The sequence below is a fragment of the Engraulis encrasicolus genome, chromosome 2, assembly GCF_034702125.1.
Source record: "Engraulis encrasicolus isolate BLACKSEA-1 chromosome 2, IST_EnEncr_1.0, whole genome shotgun sequence".
Taxonomy (NCBI): domain Eukaryota; kingdom Metazoa; phylum Chordata; class Actinopteri; order Clupeiformes; family Engraulidae; genus Engraulis; species Engraulis encrasicolus.
Genome location: NC_085858.1, coordinates 32,268,279 through 32,293,516, shown reverse-complemented (window position 1 = coordinate 32,293,516; position 25,238 = coordinate 32,268,279). Strand labels below are relative to the sequence as shown.

Here is a 25,238-nt window from a genome sequence, read left to right as displayed (position 1 = left end):
CCAGGGGTTGTCATTTGGTAGAGGTGTGCATCCCAGGTTCAGAAACAATTAGGCACATTTTTCTTCTCATACGGTTTACTGCACTAAGAACTTGGTCTACCTGTCGAATTATCTTTGCAATCGAGGCTTGTACAGTGGGAGACACTTATTTTCCCCTTCCATGTGCATAGTGCATACTATGGGACTTCCAAGATGATAATGTGCGGGTGATTCATGGAGATTTCCCGGAACTTGCATCGTGCAACCAAGCAGACAATTTGAAAAAAACTCACGCACATCTACCATTTCACTGTTTTCTTTAATACATGACGTTTCAGTCCTGATGAGGTTACCTGATGAAGCTCTCGGACCAAAACGTTGTGTATGAAATAAGACAGCAAAATGGTCAGTGTGCCGTAGTTTTTTTTGTGTCAAATTGTCTGCTGAGTGACTCAAGGGCCATCTCCGATGCAGCTGCCAGCTGAGGTGTGCGAAAAAAATACAAGATGCAACCAAGACATGAAAGACCTGATAGAAAATCAGCAGCTCCTCCTACCGTAGGATCAGACTCCTGAGGGCATGATGGGCACTCCTGATGGGAGATGAAGTGCAGTGAGCAGAGAGCCCCCGCTCATCTGGTGAGGTCTCGCCATGCCACATTCAATCTAATCAGTCGGGTGCCCATGCTGTGCCCTTGCCAGTGGCCTTGGAGTGGCGACACCATGGCCATGTGCAATGGTGTGTCAGTGCCAGCATGCACACAATATTTTTTTGGGGGGCTGCAGCGGCTTGTCTCTATGTGTTATGTTGTTGTGGATGTTTTTGATGGCTTACAAGATGGTCGTTATTTTCTTTTTTGTTTTTTTATTTTGTGTTTTTTCAAATTTGTCAATTTTCTTTCAGAAGTAAAGAAAAAGAAACTAAATACAACTGTAGAAACGGATCACAGTAAAGGCAGCAAAGCAGATGTGGTAGCCTACTGCTGGGGATGGAGCCTTTCTCTCCAGTGTGCAGCAGCAGTGTTCCATGCTAGTCTCCGAAGGGGGCGTTGGCTGCTGCTTAGAGCCCCCCCCCCAACAACTCTCTCTCTCTACCCCATCTCTCTCCTCTCTGCTCTCTATCTCCTCTCACCCTATCTCTCTCTTTCCTCTCCCCCTCTCTCTCTGACTCTCGTCTCTCTCCCTCATCTTTCTCTCTCCCCCCTCTCTCCTCTCTCTTTCCTCTCCCCCTCCCTCTCCTCTCCTCTGTCTCGTCATCAAGGACAGGGGTCATCCCCCTGGCACCCCCCGTCCTTACACAAACACAGGAGGCGTTGTTTCAGCGGGGGAAACCTGATCCCCCTACTCTCTCAATCTCTACCCCTCTTCCTCTGCCCCTCACCCACCCCTTCTCTCTCCCTTTGTATCCCCCCCCTCTCTGTATCATACTCCCGCCCTCCTTATCCTACTCTATCTCTCTCTCTCTCCCTCTCTCTCTCTTTCTCTGGCTCTCCATCTCCCCCCTCTCTCTCTTTTTCTTTCTCCTCTGCGTCTTCCATCCCAGACCCGCCCCCATGCGTATCCCCCTCTCCCCCACTCCTGCTTGCCTCTGGTGGGCATGAATGAGAGTTATATAACTGACACACTTTTTCCGCCTCACAGCCCCTGGAAGTCCCGCCCCGCTCAGGGCAGTCGCCGCCGTCTGATTGGCTGGACCCAGTTCCTTTAGATTTGAAATGTGGTACAGTTCATGTTTGACCTAGTTTTGTTCTCTTGTCTTCCCCCACCCCACCCTGTCCATTGCCTCTCTCCCTCTCTCTCTCTCTCTCTCTCTCACCCCCTGCCCTTTCTCTCTCGTTGTGTTTTCTCTCCACTATGCATATTTTCAGAGTGTGTGTGTGTGTGTGTGTGTGTGTATGTGTGCCTTTTTTTTGTGCAAGGCGATCGAGTCGAGTGTGCAAAGCATGGTTCTCATTTAGGTCAATGACTTTCACATGTGGTAGTTGGGGCCAACTTTTTTTTTCATTCAATGTTTTTTTTTTCACCCCCTTTCCTTCTTCCCTCCTTCCCTCACTTCGTTCAGAGTGTTCGCTGGCGTCGTCTCTCTGTTGTGTTGTCGGCACACTTTCCCGTTTCCATGTTTGCGAGCGCAGTATCGATGGAGGCCAGGCAGGCAGGCAGGCAGGCAGGCAATCAGGCCTTTGTTCCTCCATGCTGTGGCATGTAATGGGGCCAGGCTATTTTTCAGTGGTGCATGCTACAGTATATAAAGAATCTACTAGTTGGTTCTCTAGCACATGCCACAGCCTAAAGACTCAGGGAGAGAGTGGTCTTGCAGTCATATTATGGTACAGAAATGAGAAACGCGTTTTTCTTTTGCGTTTTTTCTTGATGTCGTAACAGCTGGTTGTTTTTAGGCCAATCACGTTGGCAACGGCCCTCTCTCCCATTTCTCTCGATGGCTGTCAGTGGTTTGGCTTCGTGGAAGACGGTGTGTCCAAACTTGCTTTGCATGCCTTGTCACTCAACTCTGTCTGTCTGTCTGTCTCTTGTCCTTCAAGCTATGTTTGCATAAGTAGTCATGTCAAGACAGGTTGTGTTGGCAGTGAGAGGGCCATGCACATGCACAAGGTGTGCCAGAGGGCAGTTACTTTGCTGTACCTGACTTCATCCCTAGACAAACGCTCGAGGAAACATGCTTATTTTTTTAATACATCTATACTTTTTGTGCTGTTGGCGCTAAAGGATTTAGGCTCAGGTTTTTTTCCGCTCTTACACGTGACTGATAATTCAGACAGGCTCAGTGAGATCAGTGTACGTGATCTTACAAATGATGTGCATGTCAGAGGATCTGGGTGTGTTTCTGAATGCTGCAAAGCTTACAGTTTTTTTTGTGAGCAATTTAATATTATCCCTGCAGCCAGCCGGTATTGATTGTGTTGTGTAGCAGGCAGCAGAGTACAGGATGCATGCGTTGGCTCAGTTTTGGGTGTGGTTGCAGTGGTCTTTTCCCTGCATCCCCCCCAGTGCAGTGCTGAAGAGAGGAACACCCAGTTCTTTTTCCAGAAAAGTGCACTCTCTTATGCATACACAGACTCTGACTGCTACATGTTGCATTGTTAAAATGGGCGTATGTACTGAATGTGTATCTTTGTAATGGAATCTGAGTATTATATAAGCGCGTGCGTGTGTGCGCTCATGCGCGAAATACACGTTGTATATTTGTCTGCTGGTGTGTGTTTGTATTTGAATATTTGTCGGTGTGTGTAGTATGTGTCTGTAGGTGTGTTTGGCGTGAGTGAGCCAGGCTGCCTGTAGTGTGGGTGCCTCCACCCTGGTCTCCCAGGAGGCTGCTTCGGCTCCCGCATTCCTCCAGTGGTGCACCTAGCAGCCAGCGGCACAGCACAGCACCATACAACAACACTGTACAACAGCACGGCACAGCACTGTACAACAGCACGACTCACTGTGGAGAGCAGAGCAGAGGCATGCAGGGAAGTAGAGTAGAGTAGAGTAGAGTAAAGCAGCCCCCCAATCAGACGCGGCGCTCCCTTCTCCTTCTCCCTTATAAGGCAGCCTCTGCTTCTTCCCGCGCTCAGGCTGAGGCGCCTACTCCTGCCTCCATCCATCCGAGGGGAGGAGAGGAGAAGTGGACGAGAGGCCCTCCTAGCTGGCCCACATGTGTTTTTTGGTGCAGCTGTTACACCCTGGCAGAGGGACAGAATGTTGTGTTCAGTGGGATTTTCCCCCCTATGTTGTTGAGACCCTGGTGGTGTGTGTGTTTGTTGAAGTTGTGTCTTAATGCACCGGGATGTTCGAAAATGTTCATGTCCCATTTTGCAGACAAATATGGCCATACAATTGGTACCATCTGTTTTGTTTAGGTGAGTGGTCATCCAAAATGAGAGTCTTTCCTGGGTAGGGTGAGGGTGAATGACTCTTTCTTTCTCTTCTTTCTCTGCTGCTTGCCTTTCTTTCTGTCTTCTGCTTTCCTCTTATCTTAACACTGTTTTGTCACTATTTCCATCACTCACTCTTCTGTCATTCTCCTCAACTTGAAGGTCTTGTTTTTAAACCTCCTGTGTGCACACCACAGCACTTTGCAGCCTTTACAAGTTGCCAAATATGGCCTGATTACCTTGGAAACGGTGACTGTGATACACAGACACACGCATGTGCACACACACACACACACACACACACACACACACACACACACACACACACACATGCAACTATTTCCTCTGTGGTCAGCATGGTTCCTGCCCGCTAGCTTGTCTGGTAGCTGTTTTCGTGTGTGTGTGCATGCCTGCGTGTGTCGGCAAGGCTAGGAAGAGGTTGTGTGAGTGTGTCTGTGTGTGTGTGAGGGAGAGATGCACATTTCCTGTAGAGAGGCTGGCCTAGACGAGTGATTCACAGCTCCACACGAGTCGGACACACACACACACACACACACACACACACACACACACACACACACACACACACACACACACACACACACACACACACACACACACACACACACACACACAAACTTCACTCTTCATTTAAATCCCCTCGGTGTCTCTCAAAAACACACGCATACACATAAATGCACACACATGCATACACACACTCGCTCCTCTCTCTTCCTCTAAAAGCCCTCAGGTCTCGGAAAATTACCCCGCGCTACAACTTTCCACTTGCTCAGACTGACACTCGGATTTGTCAGAAGAGGAACTTGGAGTTCTGAAATTTCGCTTGCCCTTTTCACCCACCCCGGTGCTTTAAGGATGGCTTGTTTGTGAGCATAATTGAGTGTTAGGCCGCTTTTTTATGCATGTGCTTCTGTTATATAGCAGCAAAGAATGAATAAATAATGCTGTATATGATATAATATGGTTTTAATAGAAGGGCTTACTATCTTGAAGTGCTCAGACTCCAGGATGGGTATGCTCTTTCAGGGAGTGTTATTTTCCCAGTCATAACGAATGAATAGAATTTGATGGTGGTGGTAAGTATTTGTGAAAAAGGTCACATTTCAGCATGAATTCTGGAAATAAACCACTAAAAATATATAACACAGTGCACCTTCAAGAAATGTCTAATCACACTCCGTTACCAGGCAAGTAGTGTGAGTGCGGCAGGCAGTCAGTTAGTTGGTCTGTCTGCAGAGGACACGCCTCACTATGCACCGCCTCACTAACAGACATGTCCAGGAAGTTACCGCCAGAGAGGGAGACTTTTAGCCTCTATAAGGCAACAAATGTGTTTCTGAGCTAGTATGAATCTGGGGCGAAGATTTTCACTGTCTGTGCTGTCAGCAGAAAGGTTTTTGTGGCATATGGACTTCCTTTGTTTTTTGCAGTGTCTCGTGTCTCGTTCATACTTAACACACACACACACACACACACAATCACCATGGCTGGTTTGGTTATGGTTAGTCTTGCAGTGAACCCCACTGTGTGTGCACCATTGGCGGAATCTCTGTGAATATCATAAAATGGTGTGGTGTCTTAACTTGACATTGGAGTGAAAGTTGATCGGTCTGCTCTTTCTGTACCCTCTCCTGTCACATGCTTCTGAAGAGGAAGTAAGTCAATCAACAGACTGTCATCAGTCTCTCAGTGTTCCTGCTTTTGGTAAAAAAGCGAACTGATCAGTTGACAGACGACTCTCATACACAGACCTGCTTGCTCACCTCAAGTGTCCCAGTGAAAAACAAGACATCCATTGTTTGCCCACAAAACACACATGCAGTGAGTGTCAGTAATACTGCAGTGTGTGTGTGATCCTCCCATCCTTTTCCCCCAGTTTTCTGTGTGCGTGCATGTGTGTGTGAGCAGGAGTGGGAGTGTACGCCTGTGCCCGACCCTCCTGCAGTACTTGGCAGGCCCACTAGAGGGTGATGGTCTACCATTTTGTTTGTGCACTACTCTGATGCCTGTTCACTGAGCTTCAGCTCTGAGCTCTAGCTGTGTTCCCTGCCCCTCCCTTCAGACCAGACCAGACCAGAGCTGCTGCTGCTGCTGCTGCTGCTGCTGCTGCTGCTGCTGCTGCTGCTGCTGCTGCTGCTGCTGCTGCTGCTGCTGCTGCTGCTGCTGAGACCATTGTTTCATCCCCTGCGTGTGTGTGTGTCTGTCCATACTAAACCACAATGTTCACAAGTGCTACAGTAGCTACTATTTATTAGATTGAATGATGAACATTTTGATTTAAATGTCCTCAGCGCGTCTTGTATGTGGTCCCCTGTGGAGCTATGCTATTGTGCTTAGCTGAACTGAAAAGGCTAATGCAGCATAGTGGCATGGCGTACACCAGCAGTCTTGAGATTCAGCACGAGAGAAAGAGAGAGAGAGACAGGGAGAGGAGAGGAGGCATGGAGTGAGAGGGATGCTTCTAAAGTTACACCTTCATTTCCTGTACAGTACACACACCCACACCCACACCCACACACACACACACACACACACACACACACACACACACACACACACACACACACACACACACACACACTCTCTCTGCTATGCGTCTGAGGAGGGCTTTCTGACTCTGTGTTGCCCCATCAGCGCAGCGCTTGTCATATGTCAGCCTCATCAATATTCATCCCTCTGATTAAATATTAAACCACTGGCAGTTTTTTAGCAGGGGGGGGCTGTTACCAGGCAACTCCTTGCTTTAAGACTGCAGAGCGTTGTGTCTGTGGACAGTGCGTGTGTGTGTGTGCGAATGTGCGTGTGTGTAGTGGTGTGTGTGTGTGTAGTGGTGTGTGTAGATGGATTGTCTCCATGGTCTCTTAATAACGTGTCAGTGGCACCTGTGTGTGTATATGTGTGTGTTTAATATCTCCCTGGTTTCCCATTGAAAGGGGAGGTGGTGATTCGAGTGTGTGTGTGTGTTTGTCCATGTGGGCATGCCCGCAGTCTCCTGGGCTTCTGTGTAAAGTGGGTCAATGTGGGGGAGTGAGTGCATGCGAGTGTGTGTGTGTGTGTGTGTGTGTGTGTGTGTGTGTGTGTGTGTGAAGGAGAGAGACAGATCATCCTCAGGGAGGGTGGGTTGATGTGCGGGGCAGGTTGAGGTTGCAGTGTGGGGGGGGTGAGTGAGGCGAAGTGGAGGGCAGCGTGACGGTGCAGCTGCTCGAGCCCACATCTCATCAGTTCAGCTCAGTTCAGTTCTGCTCAGCTCATTAGCATCCTCATCCTCATCCTCACTCTCACACATGCGGACCACATAGCCCCTGGCCTCTCCCTCCCCTCCATCAGCATCCGCCCGCTCACTCACTCGCTCACACTCACACACTATCTAACTCCCAATCACTAGTTTCCAATCTTCGCATAAACTCTGCTAGCTCTGTGTCCAGTCGTATTTGGTAGGGTGAAAAGGGGATCGCTGGGAAGACACACGTGTGTGTGTGTGTGTGTCCGTGTGTGTGTGTCCGTGTGTGTGTGTCCGTTTGTGTGTGTGTGTGTGTGTCTGTGTGTGTGTGTGTCCGTGTGTGTGTGTGTGTGTGTGTGTGTGTGTCCATGTGTGTGTGTGTCCGTGTGTGTGTGTGTGTCCATGTGTGTGTGTGTCCGTGTGTGTGTGTGTCCGTGTGTGTGTCCGTGTGTGTGTCCGTGTGTGTGACTGTGTGTGTGTGTATAAAGCAGACGAGTGGGCAGCTCTTCCTCGCCCCAATCTTCTCTGGCCACACTGTGAAGCAGTGAGGAGGGGGTGGGATGGGATGCATGCCTGTTTTTAACACACTTGCCCACTAACTCTAATAGAAAAGGCAGAGAGAGGCATGCACGTAGAGGGGGGAAGAGAGAAAATGAGAAATGGAAACCGATAGGGAAAATGACAGGTGGAAGGAAAGAGAGATACAAGGTGAGAGAGACTGAGGGGAGGGAATGAGCAAAAGTGAGAGAGAGAGAGAGTCAGGAAGGGACTGAGAGAGCGAGAGGGAGATTGAGAAAGAGATGAGGAGAGAAGAGGGGGTAGGGATGGGCAAGGGAGGCTGGTGCCAAGCGGGGTGTTGAGGATGTGTCCTCTGCAGTCAGCTCAGCCCAGAGCCAAACGCATCGTGGGCAGCCATGACTAAAATGGAGCAGACCAGACTGCTGTTTCTAGGCAACCAGGGTGTGGGTGCCGGTACTGATGCGGGGGATGGGGGAGACGGGAGACAGGGCCAGTCAGTTGGCTCCTAGTGAAGAAGAGGAGGCTTTTCTGGTGCTTTGCAGGCGGTGGGCATGGTATAATAAAGCACTTTTGGCTACTGGTTGAAGAACTGCTCTGGTTCCTGTTGAAGGAAAGCTATTTTTGGTTCTTGATGATCAAAGGTTCTACTGGTTCTTTGCTTTCACTATTCATGTTCACTGTAACTGAGTTTTTTTAAACCTGGCCAGTGACTGCTTCTAGTTTTGGTTTCTAGCTTTATAAGTACTATTTTGTCTTTTTTGAGTTGGTCTGGATCTTAGCTTTCAGTATTGAGCAGCTAGTTTAGCTATTCACCTCTGTGGCATACAGTAGGAGGAGCCCTCTCCCCTTTCTAAACGAGCTTTTCCCCCTTAATAGTACACAGCTGCCTACCTGCACGTCTGTGACCAACTCCCTTTTATGCGCCCTGAAGAATATTTTAGACCAGCAGAAACTAACCACCTCTCCCTAAAACGACCTTGTGACCCTGCGTCTAAAATGGACGCTCTTTGCTTCCTGTGTGCGCTGCTCACATGGTTCATCTCTAATGACACACCACACTGGCCAGACTTAGCAGACTTGCATTAATGTCTCCCAGAGATGACACTAGCACAAGCACTTTGGTGCTCTCTCTGCTGTGGCGGTGTACCATTGGGGGGCACAGTAGTCAGCTTACTAGCCTGCCACAGTGTGGCTTTGGCCCTGTGCCTCAATGGCGGATCTTGGGCCTATACTAGGAAGCTGGCTCAGGAGTAAACCAGGTTACGTTAAATAATCTATAAGAAGACTCCAGGTTTCCTCCTGAACCAGCTTCTTAGTATACTGCCGTGCAAAACAAGAACGCAGTAACTCAAAATGGTCGATTTTTTTTTTATATCGGAAATGGGTTTTAAACTAAAAATGGTGGTCCAACACCGTCCCGTTTTGGAGAAAACTCATTTTGAAAGTGCAAAAATGACCGGAAAAAAGTTACTGCTTGTTGTATTAACAGGTTATGTCGTACAAAACAAAAACGCAGTAAGTCGGCGAGTTACTGCTGCACGTTCCAATGGGACTGGTTTGGGAGTAGACAGTAATACTAGCCAAGAACGCAGTAACTCCTGCAGTAACTCCATTTTGTGGCAGTAATACCAGCCAAGAACGCAGTAACTCTGTTTTTTGTGGCAAAAAGACACATAAATGTTGTTTTTTTGGGTTTTTTTGTGTGCATTAAATTTCTATCCTAAACAAGCATTACCAGGAAGTGTCACCACCAATTTACCGACAACACAGTTGTCGCGCCATATGGGAAACTTTGAAGCCTTTTTTCTCAGTTTGCCGTTTTCAGAGTTACTGCGTTCTTAGATTGTAGGGCAGTATAGGCCCCTGGAGTCCCAAAAGGGCTACTACTACTACTACTACTGGGTCATTCCATGTCAATTCACACGCCTTCCCCACATGACCCTCTCCGATTTAGCCGATATCTCACATACAGGTACCTTTTGATGTCAATTGAAAGTATTAGCACCCTACGTCTAACGGTTGCGGAGATGAAGCCCTCCAAAGTTGGGGTGCCATGCCCACTTTTCAAGCCTGTGAATTGCATACAAAATTTACAAGCAGATTTTGACACCTCTGGTTTTAGTTTGAAGGAAGATACAGGCCTAAAAATCACCATGGCCCCTCCATATGACCCTGTCTACCAGATGATGTACTTACAAATGGCATGCCTTGATTATTTTTGGCTATATTAAGCCTTAAAAACTGAATTAGTGAAACGGGTGTTGAAGAGTCTTGCCACTTTGGGGTTCCAGATCTTGGAAACTATGTATGCTTTGGGAGTTATAATTGATTTTCCATCATATTTGGGAACTGTACAGTGTATTCCAAAAAAAGTAGGGCACTCAGCCTTTTAATGATGGAATAGGATGGACTCAAAAACAGCTTTGGGACAAAATGACCTTACGGTACCCTCTACTTCAGGCCTCAAATTAACCATGTGGGCACTTGATGACTGGAACGCCCTTTTAACCCCATGTACAGTAGCACTGTATCAAACATTTAAGCTTGGAAAAACGTTGTTTTTCAAAGTTCTTCATATTAATCTTGGCCTTCAAAGTATATGTTTTTTCTATGTATTATCACAGTGTCTGGTTTGTCTGCTGCCATCTGCTGGTCAAAAAACGCAACAACAGTGTAATGTAAGAAAACAAAAGGGGTTGGAAAGTCTTGCCCATAATTTACCAATAAAGCAGCCGAGAAATCTAGACGCCCCTAGGGGTTAAACTTGCTAGGCTACCAATAAAGCACTTTAATTCTACAGTATATTGCTATATATTAATTATTAGAATTATAATTATTTTAACGAGCATTATGCAGAATGCTCAATCATGATTACATATCACGACACTCCCACCCCCATGTCTGGTAGAAATGTAGTGCAGGGTGAGGCCATCTTGGGACTGGCATCATGATTGAGCATTAATCAGTCACACTTGGGAAATTATTTAAACTAGAAATATCCATCATGCTTGTTAAAATCATAACTATATAACAACATACTGTATAATAATTACAGTGCTTTATTGGTTAATTATGGGCAAGATTTTCCAGCGCCATTTGTTTTCTTACATTACGCTGTTGTTACTTTTTTAGACCAGCAGATGGCAGCAGACAAAACAGACACTGTGATACAATATAGAGAAAAACACATATACTTTAAAGGCCAAGATTAATATGAAGAACTTTGAAAAACAACGTTTTTCCAAGCTTGAATGTTTGATACAGTGCTACTGTACATGGGGTTAAAAGGGCGTTCCAGTCATCAAGTGCCCACATGGTTAATTTGAGGCCTGAAGTAGAGGGTACCGTAAGGTCATTTTGTCCCAAAGCTGTTTTTGAGCCCCTCCTATTTTATCTTTTAAAGTCTGAGCGCCCTACTTTTTTTGGAATACACTGTACAGTTCCCAAATATGATAGAAAATCAATTATAACTCCCAAAGCATGCATAGTTTCCAAGATCTGGAACCCCAAAGTGGCAAGACTCTTCAACACCCGTTTCACTAATTCAGTTTTTAAGGCTTAATATAGCCAAAAATAATCAAGGCATGCCATTTGTAAGTACATCATCTGGTAGACAGGGTCATATTGAGGGGTCATGGTGATTTTCAGGCCTGTATCTTCCTTCAAACTAAAACCAGAGGTGTCAAAATCTGCTTGTAAATTTTGTATGCAATTCACAGGCTTGAAAAGTGGGCATGGCACCCCAACTTTGGAGGGCTTCATCTCCGCAACCGTTGGACGTAGGGTGCTAATACTTGGTATTCTTTCAATTGACATCAAAAGGTACCTGTATGTGAGATATCGGGTTAATCGGAGAGGGTCACCTGGGGAGAATCTAGGGAATCATGTGAATTGACATGGAATGACCCAACTGTGTCTGTCTCAGGGGCTGATGGGAATGAATAAACAATGAATGGAGCTAACTTCACTTCCGCTGAACTATGCGCACACTCTGGTGGTCTGGGTGCGAGCGCAATTTCCTGTGTTTCAGTCATTCATAGCACAAATGGTACTTCTTACCCACCTTTGTTCAGGGATGTGATCAGGAAAGCAGATGTTATAAGTGTTGCCATGCCATTGTTTGTTTGTGTGTGTGTGTGTGTGTGTGTGTGTGTGTGTGTGTGCATTAGTTAATATGTGCACTTTAACTAATGTGTGTGTTTCCTGTGTGTGTTTCCTGTGTGTGTGTGTGTGTGTGTGTGTGTGTGCGTGTGCGTGTGTGTGTGTGTGTGCGTGTGCGTGTGCGTGTGCGTGTGCGTGTGCGTGTGCGTGTGCGTGTGCGTGTGCGTGTGCGCGCGCGCGCGTGCGTGCGTGCGTGCGTGCGTGCGTGCGTGCGTGTGTCCGTGCCTGCGTGTGTGTGTGTGTGTCCGTCCTCAGGAGAGCTGCCGGAAGTGCCAGGTGATGTGGAAGGAGCACGTGGGGAAGACGTGCGAGCAGGTGATGGAGAGGGACGAGATCAAGCTGCGGGTGGCCTTGTGAGTGCCTGTCTTTAAATAATTAAGGCAGCCTAATATTTGGGGTCCTCGCGCAGCGTAATGGAGCTCAGGGGACTTCATTAGCCTCGTTAGCATCTTCTAGAGCTGCGTCAGCCGCTCACTCACGCCCCCGAGGCAACAGTAATAACCACCAACCCCCAATTACACACACACACACACACACACACACACACACACACACACACCCTCCATCTCTCTCTCTCTCTCTCTCTCTCTCTCTCTCTCTCTCTCTCTCTCTCTCTCTTCTCTCTTCTCTCTTCTCTCTCTCTCTCTCTCTCTCTCTCACGCGCGCGCACACACACAGACGCACACGCACACAATCACAGCTTACAATTCTCCTGAAAAAAATCACACACTCATTCACATTAAGTTCACGAAAATGGGCTGAGATGCATCAGTTAGTGTTCCCTCCCCCCTGCTGTGCTGTGCTTCCTTAGTCATACGATGATAATGCTCCTACATTATTTATCATGGGAAACATTCACACAGCAGCGGTGTATCTTGTTAACATTCATATTCATCCAGACCATACCATACAAGGATTTACAGTAGTGATAATAAGTCACTGGACTTCTGAAGAGGAGTCACACAGCTACATTTCCTTCATGCTTAAACTTGGGATGTCTCGCAACTCCCACCCATGGTGTTCGTCCTGTCCTGTCCTGTCCTGTCCTGTCCTGTCCTGTCCTGTCCTGTCCTGTCCTGTCCTGTCCTAGCCGGGCTCCTCCATCATCCGAATACTGTAGTAGGCGCTGTCTCCTTACCAGTAGCTAAAGGGCCGTACACACACGTCGCTGCTATTTGCTAGCTTCTCGCTTGCTTGCCTACTCGCCTCTGTTTCATGGAACGTTCGCTGAAAGTTCCCGCGGCTTTAACTGCCAATGAACAGGCGAGAAGTACCGAACTCTGCCTTCCAATTGGTTACTCGCTTACTCGCCTCGCTCGAAGATAAAATATTTTCAACTCGGGATCCGCCCACATCGCATCGCTTGTACAGTACTCGCCTACTCGCCTGCTAGTCTCGCTGGAACACATTGACATTCTATTGAGTTCCTTCGCTGAGCGAGTAACTAGCAGCGACGTGTGTGTACGGCCCTTTACACTCAGCATCCTGACCAGTAGCTGCTATGTAGATAGACAACCAATAGTACGCACAATTTGGACGTACTACAGCACCACCATTTACATGACCATTCAACCGGACCGGTCGCTGCAATTCCTGGCGCTGATTGGACTAATGACCAATGACCGTACAGTTGTCGACCCCCAGCTGACCTCTGGGATAGTAGCAAAGTAACCATTGTTTGCCTACTGCAAATATGACCAGCTATAGAAATTCATCTGGGTACCGTTCTGGGTACTATGGTATTCGGATGCACTACAAAGTCGATTCCGTATGTTTTGCCCTCTACCTAGGAAGGCAGTAGGAACTGTAGTTTTGCATGTAGCCACTGTGTTCTCTCTAATATGCGAACTCCCGTCCTCCCTTGCTTACTTGCCTCCTTGTGGCCTCGTGATGACGTCACTGACAACAGAATTGTGTGTCAATATCTTGAAAAGGTCAATTCTAATATAATTTTCTCATTTGCAAACGGGATGGTGAATGAAGGATAGTCCCCCAAAAATTGTTGTGGCTAGGTTGCACCGGGGAAACGTTCTTGTTTCTCCACGGAGGCGGGGCGTCAGCGCCAACGCGAGGCCACAAGCACAGGTCGAGGACGGTAGTCCACATATTGGAATCCACCCCCAGTCTGTCTGGAATAGGAAGTGAATCCGCCCTCTTCCTGTCCTCTTCCTGTGTTTGGAATGATGATGTTGGCCACGTAGAACTGACGTCCTGTTTTTGCAGCACGATTCTCTCACCCCTCTTTTTTGTGAGGTTCCTTCCTGCTTCCTTTATGAAGACAGGAATCGCTTGATTCCATACTCAATAGTAGGAAAACGGATACAAGAGCAGACACTGGTGACACATTTAAACTGGTTCTAGTTTTGGTTGGAATTTCACCATTGAAGGTGTGAATGGTCTGCAGAGTAGCGAAGGAATGTATGTGGTTGGATATAAAATAGAAAAATAATAATGTGGTTAGACATAAAAACACTGAGACGGATGCACTGTTTTTTTATTTGCATCATTTAACAAAACAAAGTAAATAGAAAAAAGATTTTTGTATGAGCAATGAGTAATTTTACTTAAATTAGTACTTAAAGGTACACTGTGCAGGAAATGGTCAAAAAAGGTACTGCAACTATGCTGCTCATTGAAACTGGGCTGCCTATTGCCAAATTTGATCTTTACATGAAAGTTTACTAAGTAATAAACTAATATTTTCTAGTATGGCCCAAGTACAGTCATTTTTGCAGCTAAAAATGTCTATTTCTTGACATTCAAAATGGCGGACCATGGAGAAGATCCTCTCTTTCATGCATGAAAAGTGCAATTTTCCCAGTCATAATGAATACTTAGAATTTGATGGTGGTGGTAAGTATTCATGAAAAAGGTAACATTAGAGAATGGGTAGCATGAGTTCTGGAAATAACTGTGTAAATCTTACACAGTGTACCTTTAAAGTACTTAAATTACACTCTGGCCCTTTAAGAAATGTCTTAAAATTACTCTTTCATTTTGTGTGTGTGTGTACGCATTTGTTCGCCTTACTTTCTCTGGGTCTGTCTCCCTCATAATGTTTCTGTGTGTATTTGTGCAATTTCCTGTGTATCATGTGGTCCACATCTTTGTGTGCCTGTCTCTGTTTTTGTGCATATGTGTGTGCTTCTGCCTGTCTGGCTATTGTTATGCATTTGCCTCTCTCTCGGCCTGTGTCTCTCTGCCTGTCTGTCGGCCCTAGTTGTGGTGATTCTTTGTGTGCTTTTACGATGGACTGTTTCCTATTTGTTTTTAACTTTTATTTATTATGCGTTTGTCTTGTCTTGCTCTCTCTCTCTCTCTCTCTCTCTCTCTCTCTCTCTCTCTCTCTCTCTCTCTCTCTCTCTCTCTCTCTCTCTCTCTCTCTCTCTCTCTCTCTCTCTCTCTCTCTCTCCCTCTCCCTCTCCCTCTCCCTCTCCCTCTCTTTGTCTCTCTAGTGAGGAGAAGATGACGGCAGCTCGTGTGAGAAAGTGTACTAAGTGCAGCATGTCACTGGTGAAGACGGAGGGCTGCAACCGCATGCCGTGCCGCTGCGGGGCCTTCATGTGCTACCTGTGCCGCCAGCCCATCACCGGGTACAACCACTTCTGCCAGCACGCACGCTCCCCCGGGGCCCCCTGCAGGCAGTGCAAGAGGTGCTCGCTCTGGTCCGACCCCACGGTGAGAAGGCATCGCATCACAACTAATACATAGATTTTACGCGCACACACACACACACACACACACACACACACACACACACACACACACACACACACACACACACACACACACACACACACACACACACACACACACGCACACACACACACACACGCACACACACACAGCCCATCACTAGCTTTTGTCACCTGCAGCCCCTTACAGACACTGTAGCAAGTGTTCACTTTAGTCCAATCCTGCTGTGAGAGAGCCTACATGACGGACTACACACACTCACACGTACACCTGCAAAAGTGTCACATCACAGACCTCACAAAGGCATCACACTCACACACACACACACACACACACACACACACACACACACACACACACACACACACTTGCAAACATAATCTCACTGCGGATGCATATGATACCCATATGATACCGGTACACAAGTAAACACTCAAAGGAGCTAACAGGATGCTAACGGGAAGTAAGGACGTTGCGTGTTGCGTGTTTAAGAGTGATATCCTCTTTGTGGGGCATTGTGTGACATTGGAGACAATGTCAATATCATCACTGTGCTCCCACACCGTCTTTGTGTTAAAAAAGGGCCATATGACACAACATTGATGATGTGTCTCCACACAAAATAAAAAAAGTAAAAAAATGCAAGAGCATTAAATTTGTAAATATGGTATATCTCATATTGAGTATTCCAGTGAAAGTCACTGTTTACAAATACATCATGTGCTATTCTCACCACAGTAGTACACAGGTGTCAGTGGGTATTGTAGCGTATACTCCTTTTCAGCAGAGCTTTGGTCATGCAGGCACGTCCTTCGCAGATAAACAGGGACAATAGTACACTACATTTCAAGTTGAGGTGTGAACATGCACGCATTCGCGCACAAGCACGCACGCAGATGCACACGCACGCAGACGCACACGTATGCAGGCGCGTGTGCAGACACGAATGCGCACACACACAAAAACACCCTTTCCCTATCTCTCAAATTCATGCAGTTTTTGTCCTTTAGCCATCTGGTGTGCCACAGAGTCAGTCACACCTTAGCCCTGTGGGTCACAGCTTCCATACTGGCCAAAAAGAGGTCACACACACTGTTGTTGGACTGCCTTGACCATTTTGTATTGCATTGTTTCAATACATTTCTGAAGTGTCTGGATTTAGTTCCTGCATGAAGTTTTCACCAAGATCTTGTATTGATGATTGTAAAGTTTGAATGATGTGCCTTCTCCAGCACATCCCAAAGATTCTAAATGTGGTTGAGGTCTGGACTCTGTGGTGGCCAATCCATGTGTAAAAATGATGTCTTGTGTGTCCCTGAACCGCTCAGGTGCAATGACTTGCTTCTCATTCATTAAACAATCATGTCAAAACACACATCCCATAGTCATGTTAAAGATGTTAAGTCTGTTTGAGAAGGGTCAAATCATTGACATCAAGAATCACTGCAATGTGGCACGGGCATATTCCAAGATGACAATGCCAAGAGCCATCAGACTCAATTTTGGAAAGCATGGTTCAGGGAGCATGATGCATCTTTTCTTCACATGGATTGGCCACCACATATTCCAGATCTCAACTTCAGTGAGAATCATTGCTGGATAAGGCTGGAGAAATCTCTACACAGTGTTGAGGTTTTACCATCATCAGTACAAGAGCTTGGTGAAAATGTACTGCAACACTGGAAAGAAAGTTTACAGGTTACAGGTTATTGAAACAATACAACACCACCAAATGCGTGGTGTAATCAAAGATAAAGACGACATAATGTGTGTGACCTTTTTTTGGTGGCGACTTTTTTTTTTTTCAGCCACACTGTCTATTTTCCTGCTTTTGGGCATTTGACAATCACAGCCCTACTCACGGATGAGATGGAACAACCCACTTTTGGCCTGAAACTGTTTTTGAGACAAGAAACAGCGGATGGAATTCCAACCGGGGCTTGTCTCCAGAAATGTCATCTGGCTGACAGACATGGGATGATTATAGCCTGAGCGCATAGTTTTTAAAGCAGCTTTCTTTGATTAAATGTAATTCGTCAATATTATTCAAAGACTGCTATGTGAAAAACTGAAATCAGGCACCTATTTGTGACAGACGTAGGACAGAGCTTGCCTTGTGTAGTTCTTAATTCTTAAGGCATTGACCACAAAGACACCAGGACCCCGTTTCTTGAAAGCATTGTTGATAACCAAGTAAGTTGCTGACTTAGTTAGGAACAATGTTGTCAAGAAACGCACACTAGAAATGCTGTGTCACTCCTATGTGCTGACAGACAGTGTGAACAGAGTGTTAAATCAGTACATGTGTGAAGGCCTCTGACATTCACTGAATTGTATTCCACCTGGCCCATTTAAACTAACAGTGGATACTCTCTGTGTGTCTGTTTGGCAAGAAGACTCCCTTTGCGTTCACTCCATCCTCCCTATTGTTCTTTGACTTGACACCACACCACTAACACCACCTCTGTCTCGCTTTCTATCTTGGATGTCTCCAATCCAATGTCCATCTTTGATTTTCCTCATCACTCTGAAACTTTTTCTGCTCTTTTTAATGCCTCTAAGAAGCGTCTTTTCATTAGTCGCTCGCTCTGTCTTTTTCTGTCTGTCTATCTGTTCCACTTCCCTCCCTTTCCCAATAGCCTATCTATCGATCTATCGATCTACCTACCTATGTACCTACCTATCTACCTACCTACCTAAGCACCCGCAGTCGTTTCAGCACTGATAGGCCATACTAGAGGTCTGCTTAAGGAAGGGCTGTCCTGTCATCCACTGTGTTCCCCATGTGTCTCCTGCTGAGCCGGCCTCTCCGGTTACCTGTCTGGCTCAGGCTCAGCGCCTCTGGTTATACTGTATCTCAAGACGTCTTGGGCTCCCCAGCTCTCTCTCTCCTCCTGGCTTTCGAGGAGCAGATTAGGTTATGTAACCCTCGATACCCCTGTAAATGATACTGGGCTGCTATCCTTCTTGGTTTATTCTAGGAGGTGATTATGGCCATTGGAAACCCCTATTAGTGCATCTTCGGGGAGTATCAGTTGCCAAAATGAAGATGAATGAGGATGAAGATCGAGTGCTGTTTAAAAAAAAAGCTTTGTATGCCACAGCTAATGCATCATCTTTGCCATCGGCCTCTATTGAACTTGTTGGTCAAGGTGAGAGTGGTCAGGTTTGACTTACAGTCCATTTCAAAATAGAGCAAATTCATTGATTCTCACAGTAGATCTGTTGACATTAGAGTGTGCTTCCGATTACAAGCAGTCAGCAATTGTGTATTTGGTATGTTCATGTGTTACACTAGACTGGCCCTTAACATACCTTGCCAATCCTACAGTAGAGGAATATTATTGGCAATGTACATAGCATTGGTGTTCCCAAGGCCCTGGGTAACACTTTGTAGCAGTTAATGTAAACACATTCTTGGGAACAGTGATGCCATTTTGATTAGGAGTTCACCCTGTTGTTCATCAGTGTAGCTCGGCATTGCCTCCCAGACTCTAGATTACTCGAACCTTGCTGTTCTTGTTGAGGTTAGTGTAGCTCGGCATTGCCTCCCAGACTCTAGACTACTCGAACCTTGCTGTTCTTGTTGAGGTTATCACTCTCCCTCTCCAACGCGTCTCATTGCATTATAAGCCCCTCGTTAGGCTGGTTCTGACTCATCGGGTTAAGCACCTCACCCAGTGACTGGATGAGTCAGCTGGTGGGAACACTGTGACGTGTCGAGTCCCTGGTGAGTTAAACCTGCTCTTGTGGTTAGGTCAAGAGAGAGGGTCCGAGGTAGCCTGATTATCATGGACTTTCAAATCTCGTATCGAGATTCTGGTCTGACCAAGAAGTTGACAAATAAAGTTTCCGAACGGCATGGTTAACCCACCTCTCTCAGTTTGCTACTGGTCGATGCCAGAAAGGGTTGTGCCAAAGTTTAAGGTTACCGCCTTGAAAAAGTGGGTGGAGTTCCCCAGCCCTGCGGAGGTCAGAAAGTACTTGAACGAGCTCTTGCCCTGACTAATCTAGCAACGCCGAAGAAGTTGCGTCATTAGGAGGGCGTAGCCTGGCTAGGTCCGAAGTTCTCTGAAGTCCATTTAAAAGTCCTTTATTAAGGCCCTACCGTGGCTGATATGGTAGGGCACACGTTTACCACTCGGCCGACCCGGGTTCGATTCCCGGTCCAAATCCTTTGCCGGTCCTTCCCCATCTCTCTCCCAGCTCACTTCCTGTCTCTCCTTCACTATCCTGTCTCACAAAAAAACAATAAAGGCTGAAAAGCCCCCCCAAAAAATGCTTAAAAAAAGAAAGTCCTTTATTATGTTGTGGACATCAAGCCGAAATACGTCAGCTTGATGCCCACGGTATAATAAAGGACTTTTAAACAGACTTCAGAGTGCCACGGACCCTCTCTCTTCACCTCACAATATGCTTTTTTGGACACTGATGGGCAACTGGAGATATTCATGTGATGATTCCACAGATGCAACTTATTCCTCTCTCACTGGTCGTGTTGTTATTGGACATTCGGTAATGGTATGCCTTTTCTCGGTCAGCACACATGTCACTGACTAGGTACAGTTATTCGTTCTGTCACCCTTGTGTGAAAAATGATTGGGGGCCACCACGTTGGCACATGTGCGTCAAAGTGTTTGAGGAGGTGGTAAGCACTGCTAAGGCTAACCGTCTAGTAACAAGGTCAGCCTCACAGTTTACTTGTGAACTGGTACACTGTAATGAGGTTTACCATGGCTAAGGGATTCTACAGGGGTGTCTGACAACACTCTTAGGCCCCAGCCTCTACTGGGTTATTGGGTAAGTCATCAGTGGTTATCAGGCCAAAGGCGCAGTTGAGAGACTTTTTGCGTATGCGTGAGCCCAATAAAGCACTGACCTTTTTGCTGTCTTACACCACTCCCAAACCCCCATCCTTCATCTCCTCTCCTCTCTCCTCTCCTCTCTCCTATCCTCTCCTCTCTCTTCTCTGTCCTCATCTCCTCTCCCCTCCTCTCCCCTCCTCTCCCCTCCTCTCCTCTCACCTCTCCCCCTTCTCCTCTCTCCTCTCCTCTCCTCTCTCCTCTCCTCTCCTCTCCTCTCCTCTCCTCTCCTCTCCTCTCCTCTCCCCTTTCCTCTCCTCTTCTCCTCTCCTCTCCACCTCTCCTCTCCTCTCCTCTCCTCTCCTCTCCTCTCCCCTCTCCTCTCCTCTCCTCTCCTCTCCCCTCACCTCACCTCACCTCTCCCCCTTCTCCTCTTTCCTCTCGTCTCCTCTTTCCTCTCCCTCTCCCTCTCCCTTTCCTCTCTCTGATCAGTGTTGTCTTCTGTTGCCTCTGTAGGAGGACGATGAGCGCATTATTCAGGAGATCCAGAAGGCGGGGGAAGCTGAGCTCAACAAAAACTCAGGTACAGTACACCATGCTGCACTTCTCATCAGCAGAGATGCTACACCATGGTTCAGAGAGTCACACCTTTATGCATTTATGACATGTTGCCTTTCAGTAGACAAGATAAACTGTAGTCAATATACAGTATATCTTAAAGGTGGGGTTGCAGGTTAACCATTTTAAGAAAATGTACCATTATGACATCACATTGGGGGTTCCGCAGGCTCATAGGAGTCTATGTGGAACCTTATAATCCTGGGGGAGTTCCCCCAACGTGATGTCATACCTGCAACCCCACCTTGTACTGCAGGTAGACATGTTAAAGAAAATATAAATTATTTTATAAATTATTTTCTCTCTCCCTCTCTCTCTCCCTCTGTACCCCCCTCCTCTCTCTCCCTGCTGTAGAATCTGCAGCGAAGCGCGTGGGCCCTCCTCCTGAGCCTGTGGTTGTCAAGCGTCCCCGGCCGGCAGCCCCAGTCCCCAACCCCGCCAACCCCGTCCCCCACCGCTACCCTCCCATACAGCTTGTGCGGCAGGTCTTACTGCAGCCCGGCCTCGCTCCACCCCAACACCAGCACCAGCATCCGCAACAGCAGCACCGGCAGCACCATCGCGGCGTCCTCTTCCACCCACCCATCCCCGCGCCCTACGCTCCCCCCATGCCCAACATGCCTCTGCCCCCACCAGCACCACACCTCGCCCGAAACATGCACGCCAACATCAACTTCAACTTGCCTATGCACTACGGACCTCATCAGCGCTTCTTTAGGCCTCTGTGAGGTCCTGTTACACCCCCCCCCCCCAAAAAAAAACCCCTCTCCCCTTCTGCCTGCCGACGATGTCATGGGGGTGGGGGGGGCTCCTCACTGCTGCCACCCTCAACCCCTGTTGCTTTTTGGTTATGCCTCCCTTTGCTGACGTTAGTTTCTATCTTTTGTGTTTTTTACACTTTTTGTCAAGGGACTGGTGAGTCTGTTAACAGAGGCTAAGAGAATAAAAAAGCAGTGCCTGTTGGGCTCTTTTTTGGACACAAGGAGTATATTTTTTGAAGCACAAACTGTTGACCTGTTAAGGAAGAAAATAATATTGTTCTTTTTGTTGAAAAAAAATAAAAATCCTTCGGTCGAGCTGGAGTCATAAATTCATTGGTGAAGAGAGAATGGTGCAAATTCTATCATTTTAAATATTTTATCAGATTCTACCCCAAAATGTCCTGTACAGTATTGTAATGGGAATGTTAAGGAGCGGAGGCACCGTAGGTTTTCCCTTGTTCGCTATATATCATAGTACACTATGTAGGGAACAAAAGAATGTCACTTATCCCCCATGCACTGTAAGGACCAAGAGTGTAACTCCCAACCTATGTAGTGTGCTAGTGCTGCGAATGAGTGAATATTTCCAACACAGTCTGTGTAGCCCCGGGGCCTTGTTTCCAACTGTGTGTGCACAGAAGGGTGGAGAAATCGGATACCCTGCAGAATCTGGGGCAGCAGGGAGAGAACCTTCAGTCGGTCACTGGGTACAGAGTTGTGTGCATTTAGCTCTTAAAGAAAGCAGTGTGCATTTAACAATGAAAGAAAAAGCCACACACGTCTACATCATATTAACCTGGCGAGGCAGACTTTCACCTGACATCAATAGCCACAAACCAAGCCTGAAGGTTCTGTCACTATTCTTCCAGTTTACTAGGCTAGCATCACGTCACTACCGTTGGGGCCCATACTAAGAAGCTGGTTCAGGAGTAAACCAGGTTAAGTTAAGTGGTAAATCATCTAATAGAAGAGCCTGGAGTCCTTAGTTAGTTGATACATTTTTTCCCTTTCAGTATTCCAGAGACATTTCACTGTCTGCATGTGCCCCCCGTCCCCAGCGGTCAGGGTAGACTTTTTTGCTTGTTGTGGTGACCTTTTCAGTTGCCTGATTTTGAATGGCGAGTTTGTTTATCATTGCTCAGAGCTCCACAAACAACAGAGACGGCGGCAGCACACAGAGAGAGATGGCTGACTCAGGGCATTCTTTCACAAGAGGAGTAGTTGAGAGTACCGGCAGAGAACATAGTAGGGAGGGGCTGAGGTTGAGGAGAAGAAAACGACTCCTTCAGTTGTTTGTGTTGTCGCCAGAGAGTATGAACCAGATGTGCTTGTACTTTTCCATCAGTGTTGCAGAAAGTTTAAATATCAGAAAACAAAATGGAGAATGAGTTAATGAAATGGCACATTTACGAGATGAGTAAAAAAAATAGAAAAATAGATAAATAGTTTACGTATGGGATAGATCTAATAAGGATTCATTAGAAGTATGCAGTGCATTTAAAATCATCATAGTGTACACTTCTGGTCTAACCGTTCACCCTCACAGTAGTGTTGCTACATTCTATTTCTTTCTCACAGCCTGATCTGCCCCCTTCCTTTGTTTACAACCGTTTTCAGAGACTGTTGGCTATTTCAACACCCAAACCGGTTTGTATGCAAAGCGCTGGTATGATGAATGCACAACAAGGTTCATATTTGGGACACCCTCCCCCCCCAACTGTAGCCCCTTTTTGTGAGCAGTAATGGCTCGTTGGCTTCCGCATGAATGCCATGGCCCTTTCTCAGGGATCAAAGCTGGGGGTATTCTATAGACTGCAGCATGGGGGAGGGCAGTGGATTGAAAACGCAGCCTTGCTGTACCCCCAGACAGACTCTAGGGATCCACCACTGAAGACAGATTAGTTATTTCTATCTAAAACAATACTACCATCTAAAAACAATATTTTGCTACATTAAAGAGATGGAGATGACTTAGCATATTTTGGGTCCCACATCTGAAATCTGCCACTGCGGGCCTCATGCTACACAGTGGAATGGCCAAAACAGGTTATATTTATTATTTGGCCTGTCAAAATGAACGTGTTAGTCACGATTGGATTTTTAAAAAATTATGTTTGTTTTAATGATCAAGCAACTCTAAGACGCTGATCTTGCATTAGGCGTTGTTCATTGTTCTACGCAGCATTCATCTTACGAGTTAAACTCTTGAAATGCAAAATAACTTTAAAAAAAAACACATTGGATAAAAGTCACAATTAATTGCGATTAACTATGGCATTTCTGAGGTTAATAATGATAAAGTTAGTTGTTTAACAGGCCTATTACTAACTCTGCTAATCAAATTTGTAGAGCTTCTGACTTAGTGAGCCTGACTGACAAGTGTATTGGTACAGTATCGGCCAACGTGTGGCTACTATACCTACTGTATGCACTGAGAGGCAACCAAGTAAATTCAATCCTTCATTCTATAATATTCTGGTGCTACTCTGACGTAGCCATTTACTGCCCATGTTAATAGCAGTGTTCCTGATGATCAGATGACCAGTGGTCAGCCATAGCCCTTAGGTGCTTTTAGTCATGGTTAAGACCTCTCTCTCTCTCTCAGCTCTTGGGAAATCCCCAAAGGGGCTCTGTAAAGTGGCTCTGGAAATACTGAACAGAACAGCCACCCTCTTATCCCCAAATGGGTGGGTTGAGTTGGAGATTGGAGAGGTTGTCAGTCTGTCTCCTGCTTTATTGTGTCTGTCTTCTGGACTCTACAGGGGAGCTGATGTTAATAACCTCCATACCCGCCGGCCCACACCCCCTTCCTCTCCCAAATATACCAGTCTGAGTCTGTTAACAGCCAGCCTCTGCCCTGCCCCTCCCCACTTCCAAATACACCACCATGATGCCCAGCTCGAGGGGATGCTTTTATACGGCTGTTTGCCCCACGCCTGGGTGCCCTGCTGGGGCATCACTCTCATGCTCAGTTCTGAGTGAAAGGATGCCTGCTGGCCGAGCCGGTCCTCCCTCTGCTCCGGCACAGACCCAGGCAGGGACAGATTAGGATTCCATTGGCCCCCGGGCCAGACAAGAAGAAAGCCCACCCACCACCCCACCCCTGCATGGGTGTCGCTAGTTTGCAAAAAGATTCAGGGTTTCAGGCCAAATGTAAGAGTCGGCCAAATTTAAGTTGGGGGGCTGGAGGGTTGTCGCCGGAGAAAATGTGAAATTTCAGTTGTTAAAAGTACAATTTTAATGCAACATGAGAATGGAAATATAGAGGCTTGGGCTTCAGGGCCTCCTTGACTCTTGGGCCCCTGGGTCTGGGCCTGGTAGGCCTGTGCAGTAATCTGTCCCTGTACCCAGGCGGCCAGGCCCTCTACCCCCGCTCCTCTCCGCTCCTCTCTTGCCCTCCCCTGCCTGGCATCGAGCCCCCTTCTGCTGGGCTTTTGTCCATCAGCAGCTTGGGCCTATGGAGTGTCTCCACGCACCATGGTGAAGGTATTTAGATTGAACTTGGCTCTTGACCCGCCAGTGTTGGCTGTGTTGCAGTACTTTTTAGTGTGTGGACAGTTGTCTCCGATTATGTGCCAAGTTTT

General features: G+C 46.9%; 1 protein-coding gene across 1 annotated transcript in view; it reads left to right on the top strand.

Moving 5' to 3' along the window:
* rnf216 (ring finger protein 216) overlaps positions 1 to 21,969 on the top strand; it is a 59,981-nt gene extending 38,012 nt beyond the window's left edge. Inside the window, exons 14-17 of the mRNA XM_063186575.1 lie at positions 12,033 to 12,130; positions 15,233 to 15,455; positions 20,792 to 20,858; positions 21,248 to 21,969. Of these exons, the coding sequence (XP_063042645.1) occupies positions 12,033 to 12,130; positions 15,233 to 15,455; positions 20,792 to 20,858; positions 21,248 to 21,621 (762 nt within the window). The 3' untranslated portion in view covers positions 21,622 to 21,969. The remainder of the gene's footprint in view (positions 1 to 12,032; positions 12,131 to 15,232; positions 15,456 to 20,791; positions 20,859 to 21,247) is intronic.
* The last annotated feature ends 3,269 nt before the right edge of the window (positions 21,970 to 25,238 follow it).